The sequence below is a fragment of the Lagenorhynchus albirostris genome, chromosome 4 (assembly GCF_949774975.1).
Source record: "Lagenorhynchus albirostris chromosome 4, mLagAlb1.1, whole genome shotgun sequence".
NCBI lineage: Eukaryota > Metazoa > Chordata > Mammalia > Artiodactyla > Delphinidae > Lagenorhynchus > Lagenorhynchus albirostris.
In genome coordinates, this window is record NC_083098.1 from 20,540,443 (window position 1) to 20,565,295 (window position 24,853).

Genomic DNA, 24,853 nt, shown 5'->3' on the forward strand with positions numbered 1-24,853 from the left:
TGACTAGGTTGTTCACTGTTTCTAGGTCTTTTCAGCGGACAGAGCTAGGATACAATCACTTCTTTGCATTCATAGATCTATAAATATAGAAGTGTTTATATGTGGAATGTAAAAGAAATCAAGGAGTCAAGAATCACTTAAAATTTTTGACCTGAGAAATTCAAAGACTGGCATCGCCATTTATTGAGGTGGGGAAAACTGCAAGAAAAGCCAAGTCTGGGGAAGGTAATATAAGTTTGGTTTGGACATGTTACATTTGAGATTCCTATTAGACCTCCAATAGAGGCACCAAGTAGGCAGCTGGATAATATGAACGAGGAATTCAGCAGATGAGTCAGGGCCAGGAATAAATCTGACAGTCATCAGCCAATAGGAAGAGTTAAAGTCATGAGACTGGGTGGAATCGCCTAGGTAGTCAATTACCTGACTGATTTTTTTCATGGGATTTAGTAAAGAGAACAACAAAAAGAAACAAGGAGAAGAAACTAAACACAACACTGTAAATCAACTATATTTCAATAAAATTTTTTTTAAAAAGAAGAAACAAGGAGAGGTTTAACAAAAGGCAGAACTAAAACTTAAGCCTTTACTTCTACTTGAAATGGTAATAACATACCTGGTAAGAAACTTCTACTCTCACTGAATCCATGAAATCCTGATCAGTTGGGTAAAGCGCACAGGCAAACATAAAATCCTGCCATACCTATCAAATCAAATAAAAGGCAATATAGCACTTCCATAGATTTTACTGCCCAGAAAGAAATTCTTCATTCTGAACTTTGGGCATTATCTTTCATGCAAATAAAAAATCAACTTAGCCCGATGAGTGTGATCATTTGAGCATCACAAAGCATGAGGTACTGGGAGAGGCACTCACAGACTCTCTGGAACTGTAGGGAAACCTGAGAAGAGAAAATGTTAGGTAGGCAGAAAAGAAAAAGAAGAAAAGGGAATTCAAATAATGAAACAGTGCTTGTGCTGAGGGGAATATGAAATTCAGTAAGAAGCTTTCTCCCAACCCCTTCTCACTCCTGATTCACTCTGATTTTCACCAGGAATTTGGTACTGAGTGATGGCCCAGACTGTTAAGAAACATATTTTGTTTATAAAGGAATTAACTTCATGGCCAAAAGGATTACTACATGGACAGTTTAGAAATGAAACCACTTAAGTGCATTGCTAGGGAGGCCATTACGATGCAGTAGTTGGCCTGACTCAGAACTTCAGTTCCACCATATACCCACTGTGTGAGTTTGGGCTAGTTAACTTCTCCACGTGTCAGTTTTCCTACCTGTAAAATGGGGATAGAGAACAACAGTAACTACCTCATAGAGTGCGCATGAAGCTAAAATAAAATAATAGCTGCAGAGCACTGAGAACAACGCCTGGAATATTACAGCATATTGTCACATCATCATGACCATGAGCATTGTCAATATTATTAAAATTACTACTCTGCTATGAAGTGCTTTATATTTTAGAACTGTAATGCTAGAACTAAAAGACTATATTTCCTTTGCTTAACCCTCACCAATGCAAACTATGTTCAGAGTACTTAATGACAATATTAAGCACAGCTATTAAAATTTAATTTTATCATTTTTCTTCTCTCTAGGTCTTGTTAGATCTCCTTAAAGTTAAAACTTTTTAATATTGTATTTTCTTTTTTATGCTTACCCACCTATCACAAAGACAATTACAAAGAAAATATAGATATATGCCTAGATATAACCAATACGCAGAATGTCTATCATTTAAAATAATTATGATATTCACTATCAACTATGGCTCAGGGTTTGCGAGATGCCATTTATTCCTTTGCAGAAAAGTGGAACATCATTCCTGGCTCTGAGAAAAGAAGGAATGGGCTATGATATCACTTATATGTGGGATCTAAAATATGACACAAATGAATTTATTTATGACACAGAAATACAGACATAGAAAACAAACTTATGATTATCAAAGGGGAAGGAGCTGGGGAAGGATAAATTAGGAGTTTGGGATTAGCAGATACAAACTACTATATATAAAATAGATAAACAACAAGGTCCTACTGTATAGCATAGGGAACTATATTCAATATCCTGTAATAAACCATAAAGGAAAAGAATATGCATATATATGTATAACTGAATCACTTCACTGTACACCTGAAACTAGCATAACATTGTAAATCAACTACACTTCAATGAAAAAAAAACACAAAGGAATAGGCAATATCACCCACTCAGAACACTGGAGGTCAAACTGAGGATACAGTAACAAATCAACAAAGAAAATAATGAGCTGTCAATTACTCACCATTATTCCTAGTTCATCACAGAGTTCATAGAATTCATCCTGCTCATAAATTCCTCCTCCCCAAACCCGGAGAGCATTCATGTTAGCATCCACAACAGACTGCAAAAGGAGCCGTAATCTACAGAAGAAGTTTTAAAAACAAATGCCAATTTGAAACCTTGGGGATGTTAAAAAAAAAAAAAAAGATTAACCACATTGTGGTTGATAAACACATTTCAAATAGCTGTTAGAAGGACACATTTTTAAATTATGATGGTTTGGATACAACGCTAAGTGAAGAAAGTGAGACAAAATTATATACACATTAACTGTAACCACATTAAATAAACAGCCTACAGAAAAATTACAGGTGAAATCTTTTCTCTGCCTTCCAAATTTCAGTCATGCTATTACACTATTTTTAAAACTAAATTTTTGTTTGTTTTCTTTTTGTTTTTTCTATATGTATTTTTTAATATCTTTTTTGGAATATAATTGCTTCACAATGTTGTGTTAGTTTCTGTTGTACAACAAAGTGAATCAGCTATAAGTATACATATATCCCCATATCCCCTCCCTCTTGAGCCTCCCTCCCACCCTCCCTATCCCACCCCTCTAGGTCAACACAAAGCATTGAGCTGATTTCCCGGTGCTATGCAGCTGCTTCCCACTAGCTATTTTACATTTGGTAGTGTATATATGTCAATGCTACTCTCCCACTTCATCCCAGCTTCCCCTTCACCCCCTGTGTCCTCAAGTCAGTTCTCTACGTCTGTGTCTTTATTCCTGCCCTGCCACTAGGTTCATCAGTACCGTTTCTTTAGATTCCATATATGTGCATTAGCATACAGTATTTGTTTTTCTCTTTCTGAATTACTTCACTCTGTATGACAGACTCTAGGTCCATCCACCTCATTACAAATAACTCAATTTCGTTCCATTTTATGGCTGAGTAATATTCCATTGTATATATGTGCCACATCTTCTTTATCCATTCATCTGTCGATGGACACTTAGGTTGCTTCCATGTCCTGGCTATTGTAAACAGAGCTGCAATGAATATTGTGGTACATGACTCTTTTTGAATTATGGTTTTCTCAGGGTATGTGCTCAGTAGTGGGATTGCTGGGTCATATGGTAGTTCTATTTGTAGTTTTTTAAGGAACCTCCATACTGTTTTCCATAGTGGCTGTAACAATTTACATTCCCACCAACAGTGCAAAAGGGTTCCCTTTTCTCCACACCATCTCCAGCATTTACTGTTTGTAGATTTTTTGATGATGGCCATTCTGACTGGTGTGAGGTGATACCTCATTGTAGTTTTGATTTGCATTTCTCTAATGATCAGGAATGTTGAGCATCCTTCCATATGTTTGTTGGCAATCTGTATGTCTTCTTTGGAGAAATGTCTATTTAGGTCTTCTGCCCATTTTTGGATTGGGTTGTTTCCTTTTTTGATATTGAGCTGCATGAGCTGCTTGTAAATTTTGGAGATTAATCCTTGTCAGTTGCTTCATTTGCAAATATTTTCTCCCATTCTGAGGGTTGTCTTTTCCTGTTGTTCATGGTTTCCTTTGCTGTGCAAAAGCTTTTAAGTTTCATTACGTCCCATTTGTTTATTTTTGTTTTTATTTCCATTTCTCTAGGAGGTGGGTCAACAAGGATCTTGCTGTGATTTATGTCATAGAGTGTTCTGCCTATGTTTTCCTCTAAGAGTTTTACAGTGCCTGGCCTTACGTTTAGGTCTTTAATCCGTTTTGAGTTTATTTTTGTGTATGGTGTTAGGAAGTGTTCTAATTTCATTTTTTACATGTCCAGTTTTCCCAGCATCACTTGTTGAAGAGACTGTCTTTTCTCCATTGTATATTCTTGCCTCCTTTGTCAAAGATAAGGTGACCATATGTGCGTGGGTTTATCTCTGGTCTTTCTACCCATTTCCATTGATCTATATTTCTGTTTTTGTGCCAGTACCATACTGTCTTGATTACTGTAGCTTTGTAGTATAGTCTGAAGTCAGGGAGCCTGATTCCTCCAGCTCCGTTTTTCTTTCTCAAGATTGCTTTGGCTATTCGGGGTCTTATGGGTTTCCATACAAACTGTAAAATTTTTTGTCCTAGTTCTGTGAAAAAATACCATTGGTAATTTGATAGGGATTGCACTGAACAGAACTACCATATGACCCAGCAATCCCACTACTGGGCATATATCCTGAGAAAACCATAATTCAAAAAGGTACATGTACCACAATGTTCACTGCAGCACTTTACAATTGCCAGGACATGGAAGCAACCTAAATGCCCATAACAGATGAATGGATAAAGAAGATGTGGCACATATGTACAATGGAATGTTATTTTCTGCACCTATTGAGATGATCATATAGTTTTTATCCTTCAGTTTGTTAATATGGTGTATCACATTGACTGATTTGCATATGTTGAAGAATCCTTGCATTCCTGGGATAAATCCCACTTGATCATGCTGTATCATCCTTTTAATGGGTTGTTGGATTCTGTTTGCTAGTATTTTGTTGAGGATTTTTGCATCTATGTTCATCAGTGATACTGGCCTGTAATTTTCTTTCCTTGCGACATCTTTGTCTGGTTTTGGTATCAGGGTGATGTTGGCCTCATAGAATGAGTTTGTCCTTTTCTAAGAATTTGTCCATTTAATCCAGGTTGTCCATTTTATTGGCATAGAGTTGGTTGTAGTAGTCTATGACACTTTGTATTTCGGCAGTGTCAGTTGTTACTTCTCCTTTTTCATTTCTAACTCTGTTGATTTGAGCCTTCTCCCTTTTTTTCCTGATGAGTCTGGCTAATGGTTTATCAATTTTGTTTATCTTCTCAAAGAACCAGCTTTTAGTTTTTTTGATATTTGTTATTGTGTCCTTCATTTCTTTTTCCTTTATTTCTGATCTGATCTTTATGATTTCTTTCCTTCTGCTAACTTTGGGGTTTTTTTGTTTTTCTCTAATTGCTTTAGGTATAAGGTTAGGTTGTTTATTTCAGATTTTTCTTATTTCTTGAGGTAGGATTGTATTGCTATAAACTTCCCACTTAGAACTGCTTTTGCTGCATCCCATAGGTTTTGGGTCATCGTGTTTTCATTATCATTTGTTTCTAGGTACTTTTGATTTCCTCTTTGATTTCTTTAGTGATCTCTTGGTTATTTAGTAGTGTATTGTTTAGCCTCCATGCGTTTGTATTTTTTATAGTTCTTTTCCTGTCATTGATATCTAGTTTCATAATGCTGTGATCAGAAAAGATTCTTGATATGATTTCAATTTTCTTAAATTTACTGAGGCTTGAGTTGTGACCCAAAATGTGATCTATCCTGCAGAATGTTCCATGTGCAGTTGAGAAGAAAGTGTATTCTGTTGTTTTTGGATGGAATGTCCCATAAATAGCAATTAAGTCCATCTGGTCTAATGTGTTATTTAAAGCTTGTGTTTCCTTGTTTATTTTCATTTTGGATGATCTGTCCATTGGTGTAAGTGGGGTGTTAAAGTCACCCTACTATTACTGTGTTATTGTTGATTTCCCCTTTTATGGCTGTTAGCATTTGCCTTATGTATTGCGGTACTCCTATGTTGGATGCATAGATATTTACAATTGTTATATCTTCTTCTTGGATTGATCCCTTGATCATATAGTGTCCTTCATTGTCTCTTATAGTAGTTTTTATTTTAAAGTCTTTTTTGTCTGATATGAGTATTGCTACTCCAGCTTTCTTTTAATTCCCATTTGCATGTAATGTCTTTTTCCATCCCCTCACTTTCAGTCTGTATGTGTCCCTAGGTCTGAAGTTGGTCTCTAGTAGACAGCATATATACGGATCTTGTTTTCGTATCCATTCAGCCAGTCTGTGTCTTTTCGTTGGGGCATTTAATCCATTTACATTTAAGGTAATTATTGATATGCATATTCCTATTACCATTTTTGTAATTGTTTTGGGTTTGTTTTTGTAGGTCTTTTCCTTCTCTTGTGTTTCCTGCCTAGAGAAGTTCCTTTAGCATTTGTTGTAAAGCTGGTTGGTGATGCTGAATTCTCTTAACTTTTGCTTGTCTGTAAAGCTTTTGATTTCTATGTCAAATCTGAATGAGATCCTTGCTGGGTAGAGTAATCTTGGTTGTAGGTTTTTCCCTTTCATCACTTTAAATATATCTTGCCACTCCCTTCTGGCCTGTAGAGTTTCTGCTGAAAGATCAGCTGTTAACCTTATGGGGATTCCCTTGTATATTATTTGTTGCTTTTCCCATGCTGATTTTAATATTTTTTGTGTTTAATTTTTGTTTCATTCATATGTGTCTCACCGTGTTTCTCCTTGGGTTTATCCTGTATGCAACTCTCTGCATTTCCTGGACTTGACTATTTCCTTTCCCATGTTGGGGAAGTTTTTAACTATAATTTCTTCAAATATTTTCTCAGACCCTTTCTTTTTTTCTTCTTCTTCTGGAACACCTTTAATTTGAATGTTGGTGTGTTTAATGTTGTCCCAGAGGTCTCTGAGACTGTCCTCCATTCCTTTCATTCTTTTTTCTTTATTCTGCTCTGTGGCAGTTATTTCCACCATTCTATCTTCCAGCTCATTTATCCGTTCTTCTGCCTCAGTTATTCTGCTATTGATTCCTTCTAGAGTATTTTTTTTTTTTTTTTTTTTTTTGCAGTATGTGAGCCTCTCACTGTTGTGGCCTCTCCTGTTGCGGAGCACAGGCTCCGGACGTGCAGGCTCAACGTCCATGGCTCACGAGCCTAGCCGCTCCACGGCATGTGGACACGAACCCATGTCCCCTGCATCGGCAGGCAGACTCTCAACCACTGCACCACCAGGGAAGCCCTAGAGTATTTTTAATTTCAGTTATTGTGCTGTTCATTACTGTTTGTTTGCTCTTTAGATCTTCTAGGTCCTTGTTAAATATTTCTTGTATTTTGTCTATTATATTTCCAAGATTTTGAATCATCTTTACTATCATTACTCTGAATTCTTTTTCAGGTACTTTGCCTATTTCCTCTTCATTTATTTGGTCTTGTGGGTTTTTATCTTGCTCCTTTGCCTGTAAGATATTTCTCTGTCTTCTCATTTTGTGTAATTTACAGTATTTGAGGGCTCCTTTCCCTCAGCTGCAGGGTCGTAGTTCCTCTTGCTTCTGTTCTCTGCCCAGTGGTGGGGTTGGTCCAGTGTCTTGTGTAGGCTTCCTGATGGGAGGGACTGGTGCCTGTGTTCTGGTGGGTGAAGCTGAGTCTTTTCCCTCTGATGAGTAGGGCTGTGTCAGGTGGTATGCTTTGGGGTGTCTGTGAGCTTAGTATGGCTTTAGGTAGTCTGTGTGCTGATGGGTGCATTTGTGTTCCTGTCCTGTTTGTTGTTTGGTGTGAGGCGTCCAGCACTGGGAGCTGCTGGCAGTTGGGTGAATCCGGGTCTTGGATTCAGATAGAGACCTCCGTGAGAGCTCTCAGAGATTAATCTTCCCCGGGGCTGGGAATTCTCTACTGGTCCAGCATCCTGGACTCAGTGTTCCCACTCCAGAGCCTCAGGCCCGACTTCTGGTCGAGGGACCAACACCCTGCAAGTCGCTTGTCCCGGCAATAAAGGGGTTTAAAAAAAAAAAAGAAAAAAAAGTCTAACAAAACCCCAGACAAATGGTAAAAAGTAAAATCAAACAAATAGAAACAGAAACAAGGAAATGCTCACACACAAAAGAAACAAAAACAGAACCAAGTAAAGCAAATAGCAAGAGAATAACCAGACAAACAAAAGAACCCAAGACAAAATCAAGCAATTAAGAAAGCCGACAAAAGCCCAAAACCAAAAAACAAAACCACAGCAGAGTGCCAACCGAAGAATGAAGCAAGGAAACAAAACTGAAAAAAATGACATTTTAAAGAAGAAAAAGAAGAGAAAGAGAAAGGGGAAAGAAGACAGAACAGAAAAGCAACATAGAAACAGAAATCTAAAAAAGTAATAATAAAGTAGAAAATATATTAAAAAAAAAGACAAACAAAACCCCAGAGAAATGTTAAAAACAAAACCAAACAAACAGAAACAAGGAAATACACACACACGTAAAAGAAACAAAAACAGAGGCAAATAAAACAAAAGGCAAGAGAACAACCAGACAAATAGAACTCAAAAATGAAATCAATTAGGATTAATACTAACAGAAACACATAACCTAAAAACAAAACCAAACCAGTGTGCCCACTGAAGAATAAAGCAAGGAAATAGAACAAACTGATAACAATGATTTAAAAATAATAATAATAAAATAAAAAGGGAAAAAACACAGAACAGAAAAGCAAAATAGAAATGGAAATATTAAAAAAAAAACTGAAGAAAAAGAGGAAGAAAAAAATTAGGGAAAAGAACACAGAACAACAGAAAAGCAAAGTAAAAATAGAAATGTATAAAAAAATAAATATGTTATAAAACACAGAGATCCCAAAAGACTAAATAAAAAAAAAAAAACTAAAATAAGAACAAACACAAAAAGAAAGAAAAAGAAACCAAAGGAAAAAAAAAAGAGAAGCCAGAACCAACAACAGAATGAATCAAAACATAATAAAATTAATAGTAATAATTATGTTTCCCTGGGGTATCTGCTGTGAAGGTCCTTGCACACGCAGTGAGCCATAGTCCCCCTCTGCCTCCCCAGGAGCCCCTCCTCTGCCTCTGGGCTGGTCTCCAGATCTGCTGTGGGCCCTGTGGGGACCCCTCTGACTCTGATGTGGCCCACTTCCTGTGTGTGCTGCCCCCAAAGTCCACAGCTGCCAGAGCTGGACCGTTTTCATTTGTGGGAACACTCATTGTCTACTCAGATGTTCCATAGACACAGGGTCTTCCTAGCTGATTGTGGGGATTTAATCTGCAGCTTGTACAGCTGATGGAAAGATTTTCCATCCTCTTCCTTAGTCACCCCGTCCCTGGGGTTCAGCTTTGGTTTTATCCCCACCTCTGCGTGTGGTCCGCCCACAGGAGTCTGGTCCTGAGGCTGCCTTGGAGCTCTTGGGTCTGGCCCTGTGAGGACCGGGTGCAGAGGTGGTATGACTTCTTGGATCACGGGAGCTCCAGCGGTGCCAAATGCACAGGGGAGCCGGCAGCCATGGGTGCAAGAGATATGGCCCTAGTGAGGGCCTTTTCCAGGGCCCAGCATAAGGCATGTGAGGGCCAGCCCTGAGAGGGTGGTTGTTTATTTTTTTAATTGCCCTGCAGCCAGCACGTGAGGGCCAGCTCTGAGGGGGCTTTTTGATGTCTCAGCAGCCAACACACAAGAGCCAGCCCTGAGCAGGCTTCTTTTATTGTCGTCGGCAGGCGACGACACGTGGGGAGAGAGAGGTTACAACAGTGGCTCCTCCCCCTGCGTGGGACTCAGCAGTAGTGCCCTGCTTCCATGGCTGTCCAGTCTTCCTCCATAGGCATTCCCTGCTGTGGATTTCTTCCCTCCCGTCCCCTCAGTCCGTCTCCCCACAACCAACAGCAGTTCTCGCTCTGGGCCTGTTCTCCAATCCCCACACACCAGCTCCCAGCCCCCTTGCACACCTGTGAACACACATCCCAGTGCGGGGCACATAGGGCCGAGGTACGGACCATCTGTGTAGTTCTCACTCTGTTCCGTCTGCCACAGATCAGCAGCTTCAAGCTCTTCCGACAGCATCAAATGCTTCCATTCTGTCCCAGTGGATTTCCCCATCGGAGAGGGGGTATCCCCATTACAGAGGGGGTTTCTCCGCATTTGGGAATCTCTCCTCTGCTTCAGCTCCCCCTCCCGAGGGTGCAGGTCCCATTCCGCTTCCTCTCCTCCTCTTTCTCCCTTGCTTTTTTCCATCCTACCCAGTTATGCAGGGATCTTTACAGTCCTTTACATTGTCCAAGGTCTTCTGCTAGTTTTCAACTTGTGTTCAGTGAGAATTGTTGCATCTATAGATGTATTCCTGATGCATCCATGAAGAGAGATGAACTCCACGTCTACCTACTCCTCCGCCATCTTGAATCCTCCTAAATTTTTGTCTTAAAGTTACTCCTGTAGAAAAATACTGTAAACCTTGGAAAGTATGTGCTTATTTTATATAACCATTTCAAACTATACGATAAAAATCAAATTTTGAATATTAGTATTTAGCTCTCTCTCATTCCTTTTTACAATTCCTCCAGTCCAGTATTCCTTTATCTAGTAAACTTCCTTTCTGCGTTTCCAATTTCTATTGACATCACCCTCAGGTTAAGTACAGAAATTTGCAGCCACGTTGAGAGTATGTACCCTCCATTTCCAGAACAGCATTCAGAAAGGAAGGAAAAAGGCCAATAACAGGATGACCACACACTCAGAGCACTGTGCTCCCAGCAAAGCCACCTATGGGCAGGTTTACTAATTGACCCAACTGTGCTGTACAGCCACTGCCAACCTGCCAGGAGTGGAAAGGAGCATTTGAAAAGGAGAAGAGTCAGCAAATTATCTGTGTTGTGTCTGGAGAATGATTGCATTTTCATATGAAATTCAAAACATTATACACATTTTGAAGTAAAAGGATATTACTACAACTTTTGGCAAAATTAGAGTTTACTTACCAGCCACATCTACATTCTAAACATAAGATATACGTCAATGCATGTTTGTACATTTAAATAAGTTAAATGTGTTTATTTTCACTTCACAAAGCTTATTTTCACTGTTACAAAGATAGTAGTTTATAAACCTAATCAGGAAATACTTTCTTGTTAAATTCTATTCTCAAAGCTTCAGAAAAACACTTTGAATTTTTAAATTTCTTTAGTTCTCTTTATTAAGGTAAAATTGAAAGAATGTGCAAATACCTTAGCATGAAAAGGTAAATATGGGTTCCTATTTCTTTTTAAGTGTGCAAAAAAAAAAAAAAGGCATTCTTCAAAAAAAAAAAAGAAAAAAATCCAAATTTAATCATATTTTTCCCCCAAAGGGGCTAACTATCCAAAATGTGCATTAGTCATTTTCTTGTTCCTCTAGAAACAATTTATAAAAGTTGGATGAGTTCAGCAGTCTCAAATAGTTTAGCTGTAAGACTACCTATAGCTCATGAGAATGAAATAAATGATTTTAAAATCCTTTCTAAAATTTCCATCATCCTAGAATTATATATTACCGCTTGGTTCCTTCCACTGGAACTAAAAAAAGTTAAAATGAGTAGCTCTTAAGCTCTGTGGGACTGATAATATGAAGAGGAACAAGAAATAAAAGATGATAACTTACAAGGCAGAGGTTACTCGATCCTGGAATGAATCTGGGGGAATCCAATTCGAGCCTTTCAGAAATATTGGAAGTCCATTAATTTTGAAGTAGAAACTCAGACCACGAGATCCTTTTATGGGCTCTTCTATGAGTTCCACTGTCCTAAAATAAACCTATTATTAACAGAATTAAATAATGAATATGAAATTTAAAACATAAGCATATGACAAAACCAAACTGTATTGTTTACTATAGCCTTAAAAAAATAAGCAAAAGAGTTTTGGGTTTTTTTTGCGGTACGCGGGCCTCTCACTGTTGTGGCCTCTCCCTCTGCGGAGCACAGGCTCCGGACACGCAGGCTCAGTGGCCATGGCTCACAGGCCCAGCTGCTCCGCGGCCTGTGGGATCCTCCCAGACCAGGGCATGAACCCGTGTCCCCTGCATCGGCAGGCGGACCCTCAACCACTGTGCCACCAGGGAAGCCCCCAAAAGAGATTTTTTTTAAGTAAACTTCTGAGCAGTTTACAGGAACATAAATTAGTGTTAATTTTCTATCTGCTATGAAGTACTTAATATGGAAGTGCACATTTTAGAAAAAATATATATAAAGAAATTATTGCCAGGTCCTGTTATTTCTCTTTGAAAAGAAAAATACAGAAACCATTAAAGAGTGAAATATACTGTAGCCTTCCCCATGATGTAGGCATTTGCAATTATGTCAAAAGAAATATATTTGAGATAACACTTCAAAATTAAAACAAAAACTGATACTATTTCACAAAAGAGGGGAAAATATGTCACCAGTTAATCTGATGCACCTTTGAAAAACACATTCTTATTTCAGTGTTATTAAAATGTGCCAAAACATGCATTTTACAATCAAAGAAATACAGTACAAGGTATTTCATAATCTAACAACTTTCCAATTTTAATAGCATATTATTATAAAGTCATTTTGCTTAATGGGCAATTTAATCCTAACTAATTATCACATCAAACTCAATGTCTGAGACAGCACTGGTATGGAGACTGGAGATGTAAGTGGTGCTCCAACTGGAAGAAAAGATGGAAGCACACAGTCCAGTGTTATCCTTGCTACGTGAGAAGAAGCTGAGACCTTTGTCCCTGTGACAGTCCAGCCAGGTTTCCCTACAGTTAAGAAGTGAGCAGCAAGACCCTAGATAGCAAAGATTGACATTCTTATCCAGATCTTCATTCTTTCCAGCCATAAACTGGATCAAGTACTGAGAGACACATTTCTATACCAACAAAGTCCTGTCTTGAAATCAAGATTATGCATTTCTTCTCTAGTTAAAAATAATTAATAAATCAACTTATTTCATGTAATAAAAGTGCCCACCATTCTTCCACTTTCTGACTCTTGCCCTAATTAATATGACATGACAAAATATATCAGAGTTAACTTTATGAGAAGACACAGAACAAGGCCTGGATGAGGAGGATCTTGACATGGAATTACTACACCTGTTTTAGGATGCAAAAAAATAATGGTTACTGCCAGAGGTAACTTTTTTTTTTTTTTTGCGGTACGTGGGCCTCTCACTGTTGTGGCCTCTCCAGTTGTGGAGCACAGGCTCCGGAAGTGCAGGCTCAGCGGCCATGGCTCGCAGGCCCAGCCACTCCGCGGCATGTGGGATCTTCCCGGACCGGGGCACGAACCCGTGTCCCCTGCATCAGCAGGCAGACCCTCAACCACTGCGCCACTCAGGGAAGCCCCAGAGGTAACTTTTAAAACATCTTGATGGTAGATTCAAACATCTAGAACAGCAGTTCTTTAAATGTGGCCAGGGGACCATATGAGATCCCTGGGAACCTTTCAAGGGGGTTCCTGAGTTCAAAATTATTTTCACAGTAAAGCTAAAACATCATTTGCCTTTTCACTCTTACTCTCTTTTGAGTGTACAGTGGAATTTTCCAGAAGCTATGTGATGTGTAATGACATGGTCATTCTGACAGCTAATGGAATGTGTGCTTGTGTATTCTGGTGTGTTCTACTTCTCTAGCAGAGGTTGAGGGTATGAAGAGGTACATTTCCAGAGATTAACTCAATTTGTTCTCAGTACTACTGTGCTCTTACTAGCTGCCGCTGGTTATTCCTGCTATAATCTCTGTAGCCTCATTACTGTTCAATAAATTCTTATTTTGAATCTCAAAGTTTTCCTTGCAACTTACACAGAAACACAAAAGGACTAGGTACTTTTGTTAACTTGTTTCAGGTAATATTCTTAAGTTTTCAAATAAAAACAAATTTTAATTTTAATTGAGACTCATTTAAACAATATTTTATCTCATTCTAAAAGAAAACTTACTTTTAATATGCTTTTCCCTAATTTTTGTCTTAAATTGTTGTCTTAAAATGGGATTAGAAGACTAACATTCTCACCTACAACCACACTGTCTACATTTAAAAGTGCTGAAAAAATGAAACTGACATATCAGAGAGTCTTCTGACTCAAGGAAGGGAGGAACCTACTCCAAAGAAACTGGGTGAAATGATAAATAAGAAATGAGACTGTGATGAAAGCCATATTGCCCTCCACTTTGTAGATGTTAATAATTTATCTTATTGTATCTTATGCAATGGAACACTTAAAAATAATATTTATGGTGCCAGTTACGTTGTTGTATCATTTTGAGACCAATCATTCTAAGTATAAAGAAAAAGGAACTGAATATTTTAAACTTAGACAGATAAACTCTTCAAAAGGCTAACATTCTTTATTACATTGTAATACATTGTTTTACATTGTATTATAATGTTTTAAAAACTAGCAATGACAAAAAGCACTAGAGTATCTCATAGGGTTGGTTTTCACACTGCATTTGCTGGAGAAGCACACATATTAGCTGAGAGAGTTTTACAATGGGTAACACTGCTGGTGCCATGGCAAAAATCAAGGCAGTGCCTCCAAACTGTGCTAGTAGCCACTGTATCCTTCACTTTCATGCATTATTGGAGGGGGAGTGGGGGGGCAGTTTCACTTCAGGATGTCTTTGATAAAGCAATAAAAATTATTAATTCTATTAAACCCCAACCTTGAGTACACATCACTGTACTAGACTGTATGATGAAATAGGAACTATGAATAAAGCATCACGCATGATGGATGTCTTAAGGAAACGTATCTGGGCCACAGTTTGAGTTGTAAGCTGAATTAGCCATCTGGTTTATAAAACCTGGTTCTTTTAACTTGAAAGAACTGCCAGACAAACTATGGTTATTCAGACTTGGTGACCTGGTAGACATTTTCTTGAAAATGACTGAAGTGAGTCTTGTCAGTTCAAGGCAAGTAACAGTTAAAAATTAGGATTTAGTAAAACTTGTATACACAACCATGAGCTTGACAGCTTCCCAAAAGTCATCAATGGTAATGTTAACAAATTTGAATGTGATTTATATACTAAAATAGTTTAAGATTTGAAAACATTTAAAAATCTCTAGATGCCAACATTTTTCAAATAACCAATGCATTATATTACAATAACATATATGGATAAAAAGCCATTATGGGAAGCAAGAGGAACTACAATCCTTCAGCCTGTGGAACAAAAACCACATTCACAGAAAGACAGACAAGATGAAAAGGCACAGGACTATGTACCAGATAAAGGAACAAGATAAAACGCCAGAAAAACAACTAAATGAAGTGGAGATAGGCAACCTTCCAGAAAAAGAATTCAGAATAATGAGAGTGAAGATGATCCAGGACCTCGGAAGAAGAATGGAGGCAAAGATCGAGAAGATGCAAGAAATGCTTAACAAAGACCTAGAAGAATTAAAGAACAAACAAACAGAGATGAACAATACAATAACTGACATGAAACCTACACTAGAAGGAATCAATAGCAGAATAACTGAGGCAGAAGAATGGATAAGAGACCTGGAAGACAGAATGGTGGAATTCACTGCTGTGGAACCGAAAAAAGAATGAAGAGAAATGAAGACAGCCTAAGAGACCTCTGGGACAACATTAAACGCAACAACATTCACATTATAGGGGTCCCAGAAGGAGAAGAGAGAGAGAAAGGACCAGAGAAAATATTTGAAGAGACTATAGTCGAAAACTTCCCTAACATGGGAAAGGAAATAGCCACCCAAGTCCAGGAAGCGCAGTGAGTCCCATATAGGATAAACCCAAGAAGAAACACGCCAAGACACATAGTAATCAAATTGACAAAAATTAAAGACAAAGAAAAATTATTGAAAGCAACAAGGGAAAAACAACAAGTAACATACAAGGGAACTCCCATAAGGTTAACAGCTGATTTCTCAGCAGAAACTCTACAAGCCAGAAGGGAGTGGCATGATATACCTAAAGTGATAAAAGGGAAGAACCTACAACCAAGATTACTCTACCCAGCAAGGATCTCATTCAGATTTGATGGAGAAATCAAAAGCTTTACAGACAAGCAAAAGCTAAGAGAATTCAGCACCACCAAACCAGCACTACAACAAATGCTAAAGGAACTTCTCTAAGTGGGAAACACAAGAGAAGAAAAGGACCTACAAAAACAAACCCAAAACAATTAAGAAAATGGTCATAGGATCATACATATCGATAATTACCTTAAACGTGAATGGATTAAATGCTCCAACCAAAAGACACATGCTTGCTGAATGGATACAAAAACAAGACCCATATATAGCTGTCTACAAGAGACCCACGTAAGACCTAGGGACACAAACAGACTGAAAGTGAGGGGATGGAAAAAGATATTCCATGCAAATGGAAATCAAAAGAAAGCTGCAGTAGCAATACTCATATCAGATAAAATAGACTTTAAAATAAACAATGTTACAAGAGACAAGGAAGGACCCTACATGATGATCAAGGGTTCAATCGAAGATATAACAATTATAAATATATATGCACCCAACACAGAAGCACCTCAATACATAAGGCAACTGCTAACAGCTATAAAAGAGGAAATCGAAAGTAACACAATAATAGTGGGGGACCTTAACACCTCACTTACACCAATGGACAGATCATCCAAAATGAAAATACATAAGGAAACAGAAGATTTAAATGACACAATACACCAGATAGATTTAATTGATATTTATAGGACATTCCATCCAAAAACAGCAGATTACACTTTCTTCTCAAGTGCACATGGAACATTCTCCAGGATACATCACATCTTGGGTCACAAATCAAGCCTCAGTAAATTTAAGAAAATTGAAATCATATCAAGCATCTTTTCTGACCACAATGCTATGAGATTAGAAATGAATTACAGGGAAAAAAACGTAAAAAACACAAACACATGGAGGCTAAACAATACACTACTAAATAACCAAGAGATCACGAAGAAATCAAAGAGGAAATCAAAAAATACCTAGAGACAAATGACAATGAAAACATGACGATCCAAAACCTATGGGATGCAGTAAAAGCAGTTCTAAGAGGGAAGTTTACAGCAATTTAATCCTACCTCAAGAAACAAGAAAAATCTCAAGTAAACAATCTAACCTTACACCTAAAGGAACTAGAGACAGAAGAACAAACAAAACCCAAAGTTAGCAGAAGGAAAGAAATCATAAAGATCAGAGCAGAAAAAAATGAAACAGAAACAAAGAAAACAATAGCAAAGATCCATAAAACTAAATGCTAGTTCTTTGAGGCGATAAACAAAATTGATAAACCATTAGCCAGACTCACCAAGAAAAAGAGGGAGAGGACTCAAATCAATAAAATTAGATATGAAAAAGGAGAAGTTAGAACAGACACCTCAGAAATACAAAGCATCCTAAGAGACTACTACAAGCAACTCTATGCCAATAAAATGGACAACCTGGAAGAAATGGACAAATTCTTAGAAAGGTATAACCTTCCAAGACTGAACCAGGAAGAAATAGAAAATATGAACAGACCAATCACAAGTAATGAAATTGAAACTGTGATTAAAAATCGTCCAGCAAACAAAAGTCTAGGACCATATGGCTTCACAGGGGAATCCTATCAAACATTTAGAGAAGAGCTAACACCCATGTTGCTCAAACTCTTCCAAAAAACTGCAGAGGAAGGAACACTCCCAAACTCATTCTATGAGGCCACAGTCACCCTGATACCAAAACCAGACAAAGATACTACAAGAAAAGAAAATTACAGACCAATATTACTGATGGATATAGATGCAAAAATCCTCAAGAAATACTAGCAAACAGAATCCAACAACACATTAAAAGGATCACACACCATGATCAAGTGGGATTTATCCCAGGGATGCAAGGATTCTTCAACATATGCAAATCAATCAGTGTGATACACCATATTAACAAATTGAAGAATAAAAACCATATGATCGTCTCAATAGATGCAGAAAAAGCTTGTGACAAAATTCAACACCCATTTATGATAAAAACTCTCCATAAAGTGGGCATAGAGGGAACCTACCTCAACATAATAAAGTCCATATATGACAAACCCACAGCAAACATCATTCTCAATGGTGAAAAACTGAAAGCATTTCCTCTAAGATCAGGAACGAGACAAGGATGTCCACTCTCACCACTATTATTCAACATAGCTTTGGAAGTCCTAGCCACGGCAATCAGAGAAGAAAAAGAAATAAAAGGAATACAAATTGGAAAAGAAGAAGTAAAACTGTCACTGTTTGCAGATGACATGATACTATACATAGAGAATCCTAAAAATGCCACCAGAAGACTACTACAGCTAATCAGTGAATTTGGTAAAGTTGCAGGATACAAAATTAATGCACAGAAATCTCTTGCATTCCTATACAGTAATGATGAAAAATCTGAAAGAGAAATTATGGAAACATTCCCATTTACCATTGGAACAAAAAGAATAAAATACCTAGGAATAAACCTACCTAGGGGGAAAAAAAAAAAACTATGTAGGGAAACAAAAGACCTGTATGCAGAAAACTATAAGACAATGATGAGAGAAATTAAAGATGATACCAACAGATGGAGAGATATACCATGTTCTTGGATTGGAAGAACCAATATTGTGAAAATGACTATACTGCCCAATGCAATCTACAGATTCAACGCAATCCCTATCAAATTACCAATGGCATTTTTTATGGAACTAGAACAAATCATCTTAAAATTTGTATGGAGACACAAAAGACCCCGAATAGCCAAAGCAGTCTTGAGGGGAAAAAAAACAGAGCTGGAGGAATCAGACTCCCTGACTTCAGTCTACACTACAAAGCTACAGTAATCAAGACAGTATGGTACTGGCACAAAAACAGAAACATAGATCAATGCAACAAGATAGAAAGCCCAGAGATAAACCCTCGCACCTATGGTCAACTAATCTATGACAGAGGAGGCAAAGATATACAGTGGAGAAAAGACAGTCTCTTCAATAAGTGGTGCTGGGAAAACTGGACAGCTACATGTAAAAGAATGAACTTAGAACACTCCCTAACACCATACACAAAAATAAACTCAAAATGCATTCGAGACCTAAATGTAAGACCAGACACTATAAAACTCTTAGAGGAAAACATAGGAAGAACACTCTTTGACATAAATCACTGCAAGATCTTTTTTGATCCACCTCCTAGAGTAATGGAAATAAAAAGAAAAATAAACAAATGGGACCTAATGAAACGTCAAAGCTTTTGCACAGCAAAGGAAACCAAAAACAAGACGAAAAGACAACCCTCAGAATGGGAGAAAATATTTGCAAACAAATCAACGGACAAAGGATTAATCTCCAAAATATATAAACAGCTCCTGCAGCTCAATATTAAACAAACAACCCAATCCAAAAATGGGCAGAAGACCTAACTAGACATTTCTCCAAAGATGACATACAGATGGCCAAGAAGCACATGAAAAGCTGTTCAACATCACTAATTATTAGAGAAAAGCAAATCAAAACTACAATGAGGTATCACCTCACACCCGTTAGAATGGGCATCATCAGAAAATGTACAAACAACAAATGCTGGAGAGGGTGTGGAGAAAAGGGAACCCTTTTGCACTGTTGGTGGGAATGTAAATTGATACAGCCACCATGGAGAACAGTATGGAGGTTCCTTAAAAAACTAAAAACAGAATTACCATATGATCCAGCAATCCCACTACTGGGCATATACCCAGAGAAAACCATAATTCAAAAAGACACATACACCCCAATGTTCACTGCAGCACTATTTACAATAGCCAGGTCATGGAAGCAACCTAAATGCCCATCGACAGACGAATGGATAAAGAAGTTGTGGTAGGGCTTCCCTGGTGGCGCAGTGGTTGAGAGTCCACCTGCCGATGCAGGGGACGCGGGTTCGTGCCCCGGTCCAGGAAGATCCCACATGCCGTGGAGCGGCTGGGCCCGTGAGCCATGGTCACTGAGCCTGTGCATCTGGAGCCTGTGCTCCACAACGGGAGAGGCCACAACAGTGAGAGGCCCATGTACCGCAAAAAAAAAAAAAGAAGTTGTGGTACATATATACAATGGAATACTACTCAGCCATATAAAGGAACGAAACTGGGTCTTTTTTTTTTTTTTTTTTTTTTGGTATGTGGGCATCTCACTGTTGTGGCCTCTCCCGTTGCGGAGCACAGACTCCAGACGCACAGGCTCAGCGATCATGGCTCACGGGCCCAGCCCCTCGCTCATGTGGGATCTTCCCGGACCGGGGCACGAACCCGTGTCCCGTGCATCAGCAGGTGGACTCTCAACCACTGCGTCACCTGGGAAGCCCATGGGTCATTTTTTGAGATGTGGATGGATCTGAAGACTGTCATACAGAGTGAAGTAAGTCAGAAAGAGAAAAACAAATATCATATATTAACACATGTATATGGAACCTAGAAAAATGGTACTGATGAACCAGTTTGTAGGGCAGAAGCTGAGACACAGATGTAGAGGAGAAACGTGTGGACACCAAGGGGGGAAAACCGCGGTGGGGTGGGGATGGTGGGGTGCTGAATTGGGCAATTGGGATTGACATGTATACACTGATGTGTATGAAATTGATGACTAATAAGAACCTGCGGTATAAAAAAACAAACAAACAAACAAAAGACAACAACTAATACTAAACTTTCTTTGGGTTATTTGTATGGAAATATGTTAATATAAATGTTTCAGACATTACATGAAATTTCTAAAAATCTTATATGTTCTGGTATAATGTTATAAGTCATAATTCTAGTTATTACTTTAAAATGTATATCTCAGAAATAACTAAATTTCCTTGTCAATTGCATTATTATGAACTTTCATCAAATCTTTAACCGTGGTCATTTTTAAGTCTTTTGTCATTTACAGACAGTTCTGGGTGTACTCTGATGCTTTCACAAAAATGTTCCTATAAAAGGGTTTCATCTTCAAGGAATTCATGGAAAAGACTCTGACAAGTACAGGTTTCTGGTAACTGACTATACTGCTGAATTGAATGAATAAGCATTTTCAGAACTCTAATGGAAAACTGATGAACTCACAAAAGTGCTAACAAAAGATCAAGATGAAAAAAAATTAATTACATGCAACTGAGTGAACTGATGAGGATGATTATAATTTTTGTGAGTTTCTGTTTGAATAAAAAGAAAATCCCACAAGGACTCAGAGGCAAAAAATATACAAATCAATTTTCACTGCAAAGTAAAGGAGCTGTTACAGTGGAGGATTACTGGACTGAATGTCAATATTATGACATTGTATGAGTGTGTTTCCTGTTTGGTAATTGCAATCACTGTTGCTTTTGCTGTGGTCATCCATTTACAATGCTTGCTGTCAGTTTGTTTATCTCTTGTAAAAATAAAATACAGTGTGTGTGGAAAAAAAAATCCATTATGAAGAGAATGGTCTCATACCATACACAAAAATAGACTCAAAATGGCTTACATACTTAACTATAAGACATGACACCATTAAACTGCTAGAAGAGAACATAGGCAAAACATTCTCTGACATAAATCATACCAATGTTTTCTTAGGTCAGTCTCCCAAGGCAATAGAAATAAAAGCAAAAATAAACAAATGGGACCTAATCAAACTTACAGGCTTCTGCACAGCAAAGGAAACCATAAACAAAATAAGAAGACAACCTACGGACTGGGAGAAAATATTTGCAAATGATGCAACTGACAAGGGATTAATCTCCAAAATTCACAAACAGCTCGTGTGGCTCAATATCAGAAAAAACAAATAACCCCATCTAAAGATAGGCAGAAGATATAAATAGGCATTTTCCAAAGAAGACATACTGATGGCCAACAGGAATGTGAAAAGATGCTCAGCATTACTAATTATTAGAGAAACGCAAATCAAAACTGCAAGATACCACCTCACACCAGTCAGAATGGCCATTATTAAAAAGTCTACAAATAACAAATGTTAGAGAGGGTGTGGAGAAAAGGGAACCCTCCTGTACTGTTGGTGGGAATGTAAATCGGTGCAGCCACTATGGAAAAAAGTATGGAGGTTCCTCAAAAAACTGAAAATAGAGTTGCCATATGATACAGCAATCCCACTCCTAGGCATATATCCAGACAAAACTATAATTCAAAAAGACACATGCACCCTTATATTCATAACAGCACTATTCACAATAGCCAAGACACGGAAACAACCTAAATGTCCATCGACAGAAGAATGGATAAAGAAGATGTGGTACATGTATACAATGGAATACTACTCGGCCATAAAAAAGAACAAAATAATTTGTGGCATTTGCCCATTTGTGGCAACATGGATGGACCTAGAGATTGTCATATTAAGTGAAGTAAGTCAAAAAGAGAAAGACAAATACCATATGATATCACTTACATGTGGAATCTAAAATGTAATACAAATGAACTTATCTATGAAACAGAAACAGACTCAACCAGATAGAGTGGTTGCCAAGCAGAGGGGGAAGGGATGGAGTGGAATTTGGGGTTAGCAGATGCAAACTACTATATATAGAATGGATAAATAACAAGGTCCTACTGTATAGTACAGGGAACTATATTCAATATCCTGTGATAAACTATAATGGAAAAGAATATTAAAAAAGAATATATATATATGTATAACTGAATCACTTTGCCATACAGCAGAAATTAACACAACATTGTAAATGAACTATATGCTTCAATTTAAAAAAATAAAAATCCATTACGAGTGCAAGATATACCAATAGATTTTAATGCAACGGAGTATAAACAGCTCATCAAAATGGTTTTAGGCTCCACATTGCAACTAACCTTTAAGAAACTACCACTTGTTAAGTTCTAGTGCAGTACCAAAAAATACCTACAATTACCTGAAAAGGCTATTAAGATACTCCTCTCTTTTCCAACTATGTTATCTGTGTGAGGCCAGAATTTCTTCATATATTTCAACAAAAACAATATATTGCAAATTAATTGAAAGTAGAAGAAAATGAGAATCCAGCTGTCTACTAATAAGCAAGACATTAGACATGTAACACAATCATTATTCTCACTAAATTTTTTTATTCTATAAATACATTTACTTTTAATAAAATGACATATATTAACATGTCATGGGTTTAGTATTGTGAGTTGAAATGAATAAAGATTTAAACCTCTGCTTTAATATTTACCCCAAAACAAAAGCACTTTAGGGTCCTCAATAATTTTTAAGAATATGAAGCAGTTGAGTCCAAAAAATTTTGAGCATCACTAATCGAGAAAAGAGAACTCACTTATTTCTTTATATCCATTAATGCTACAAATAGTATTAATGATAAAACACATCTTCTAACATAGTTTTTCATTTCTGTGCAAATTTTCTCATGAAAAGACAGCTATCCCTAGCTCCCAGTTCCTACAATAACAATTTTATGACCCCAGTCAAAGTAAACCCTAACCCACCTGACAGCGCCTCCGTCTCCAAGGTGAAGCAGTAATTACCAGGCACGTTTCCCTCTGCACATTCTTTGAGAGGTTAAAGGCTGGTCTGTCTATGATTAGTGTCAGTAAAACCATGTCCTCTGGCAATATTGACAGGTAACATAAAAGCCTTCTTCTACAGCAAGTGATTTTACCTCAGAGAAAATAATGGGCTCTGAGAAAGGTTTCTTGAAAAGACGCCTGAGTAACACATTGACAACCAGAGTGAATATACTATCTCCCTACAAAATCAAAAATATTTTAAACAGCTCAACAAAGTAAGTTACTGTCTAAAAGTAGAAGAGGGTCTAAATATCTAAGAACCTAAATGTGTAAGTCAAGCAGTTTGAATTTAAAAAATTTTTCATTTCCAAACTTTTCTATCTAATGTTGAAGGTTCTATTAGCAAGTCACTAAATTACTTTTTAAATTAGCTTCATGATCTCATTTTTAAAATAGAAGGATTAACTTTAAAAGTACAGGATAGCTGAACACATTTTTTTAGACAAGAGTTAGGAATATCTTAACTAAAGGGCTTAAGAGGTTTGTGACTAAATAAATACCATATACTTATACTTCTCAAATTTCTTTCTCTGGCAGACCAGACAGATGATGATGTAATGAAGCATTGATTCATAAACTGAGTATTACTTCTCAGCTGTCTATAGTCAAATACTTAAAAAGCTGTCATAGTATCACTACATTTTCAAAAGAATAAGTTTCTTCTTTTTTAAAAAAATAACTTATGGGGCTTCCCTGGTGGCACGGTGGTTGAGAGTCTGCTTGCCGATGCAGGGGACACGGGTTCGTGCCCCGGTCGAGGAGGATCCCACATGCCGCGGAGCGGCTGGGTCCGTGGGCCATGGCCGCTGAGCCTGCGTGTCCGGAGCCTGTGCTCCGCAACGGGAGAGGCCACAGCAGTGAGAGGCCCGCGTACCGCAAAAAAAAAAAAAAAAAAAAAAAAAAAAAAAAAAAAAAAAAAAACTTATTTCTAAACATTGGCAAGTGTTAACTGAAATATTTTTCAAATAATTTTCATGCACTTCCAAAGTACACTTTCTAAAACAATTTCATCTCTACTGTCATGCATTTTTAGTGACAACCAACCCCACATTTCTGTCTGCTCTGAAAGTCCTCTAACATGCAGAAATACTGAGAAAACTGGTGCTGGATCTCCACAAAGAGCTCTCCTCAAACAGACCTGCACAAGAAGATGCAAGAGTGGCTCTCCTTGTTGTGACCTAGAAGTCTGCAGACAGCAGCACAACCATAAGTTAACAGATTAAAGTTCACATCAGCATAGTTACCTGATTGATATCTTTGTAGCCAGATGTATATTTCGTGTATCTGACACTAGATAGGATCACTTTTTAACATACCCCTCTTCTATATGACAAAACTATTTTCAGTAATAATAATGAAATAAAATGAATAATGATAGTGGCCAGAAAAAATGCAGACACTTAAAGTTCTCTTGTATTTAACTCCATATGAATAATCACACCGTTTTTTAAGTAAAA

At 37.6% G+C, this 24,853-nt stretch overlaps 1 protein-coding gene across 4 annotated transcripts in view; it reads right to left on the reverse strand.

Annotated features, from left to right (window-relative positions):
• Positions 1-24,853, reverse strand: part of MANBA (mannosidase beta) — a 111,206-nt gene that overhangs the window by 54,392 nt on the left and 31,961 nt on the right. For all 4 annotated transcript variants that reach the window (XM_060147644.1, XM_060147643.1, XM_060147647.1 and 1 more), the window contains 3 exons: positions 11,504-11,655; positions 2,305-2,422; positions 617-703 (listed from right to left, as the gene is read on the reverse strand). In XM_060147644.1, the coding sequence (XP_060003627.1) occupies positions 617-703; positions 2,305-2,422; positions 11,504-11,655 (357 nt within the window). The remainder of the gene's footprint in view (positions 1-616; positions 704-2,304; positions 2,423-11,503; positions 11,656-24,853) is intronic.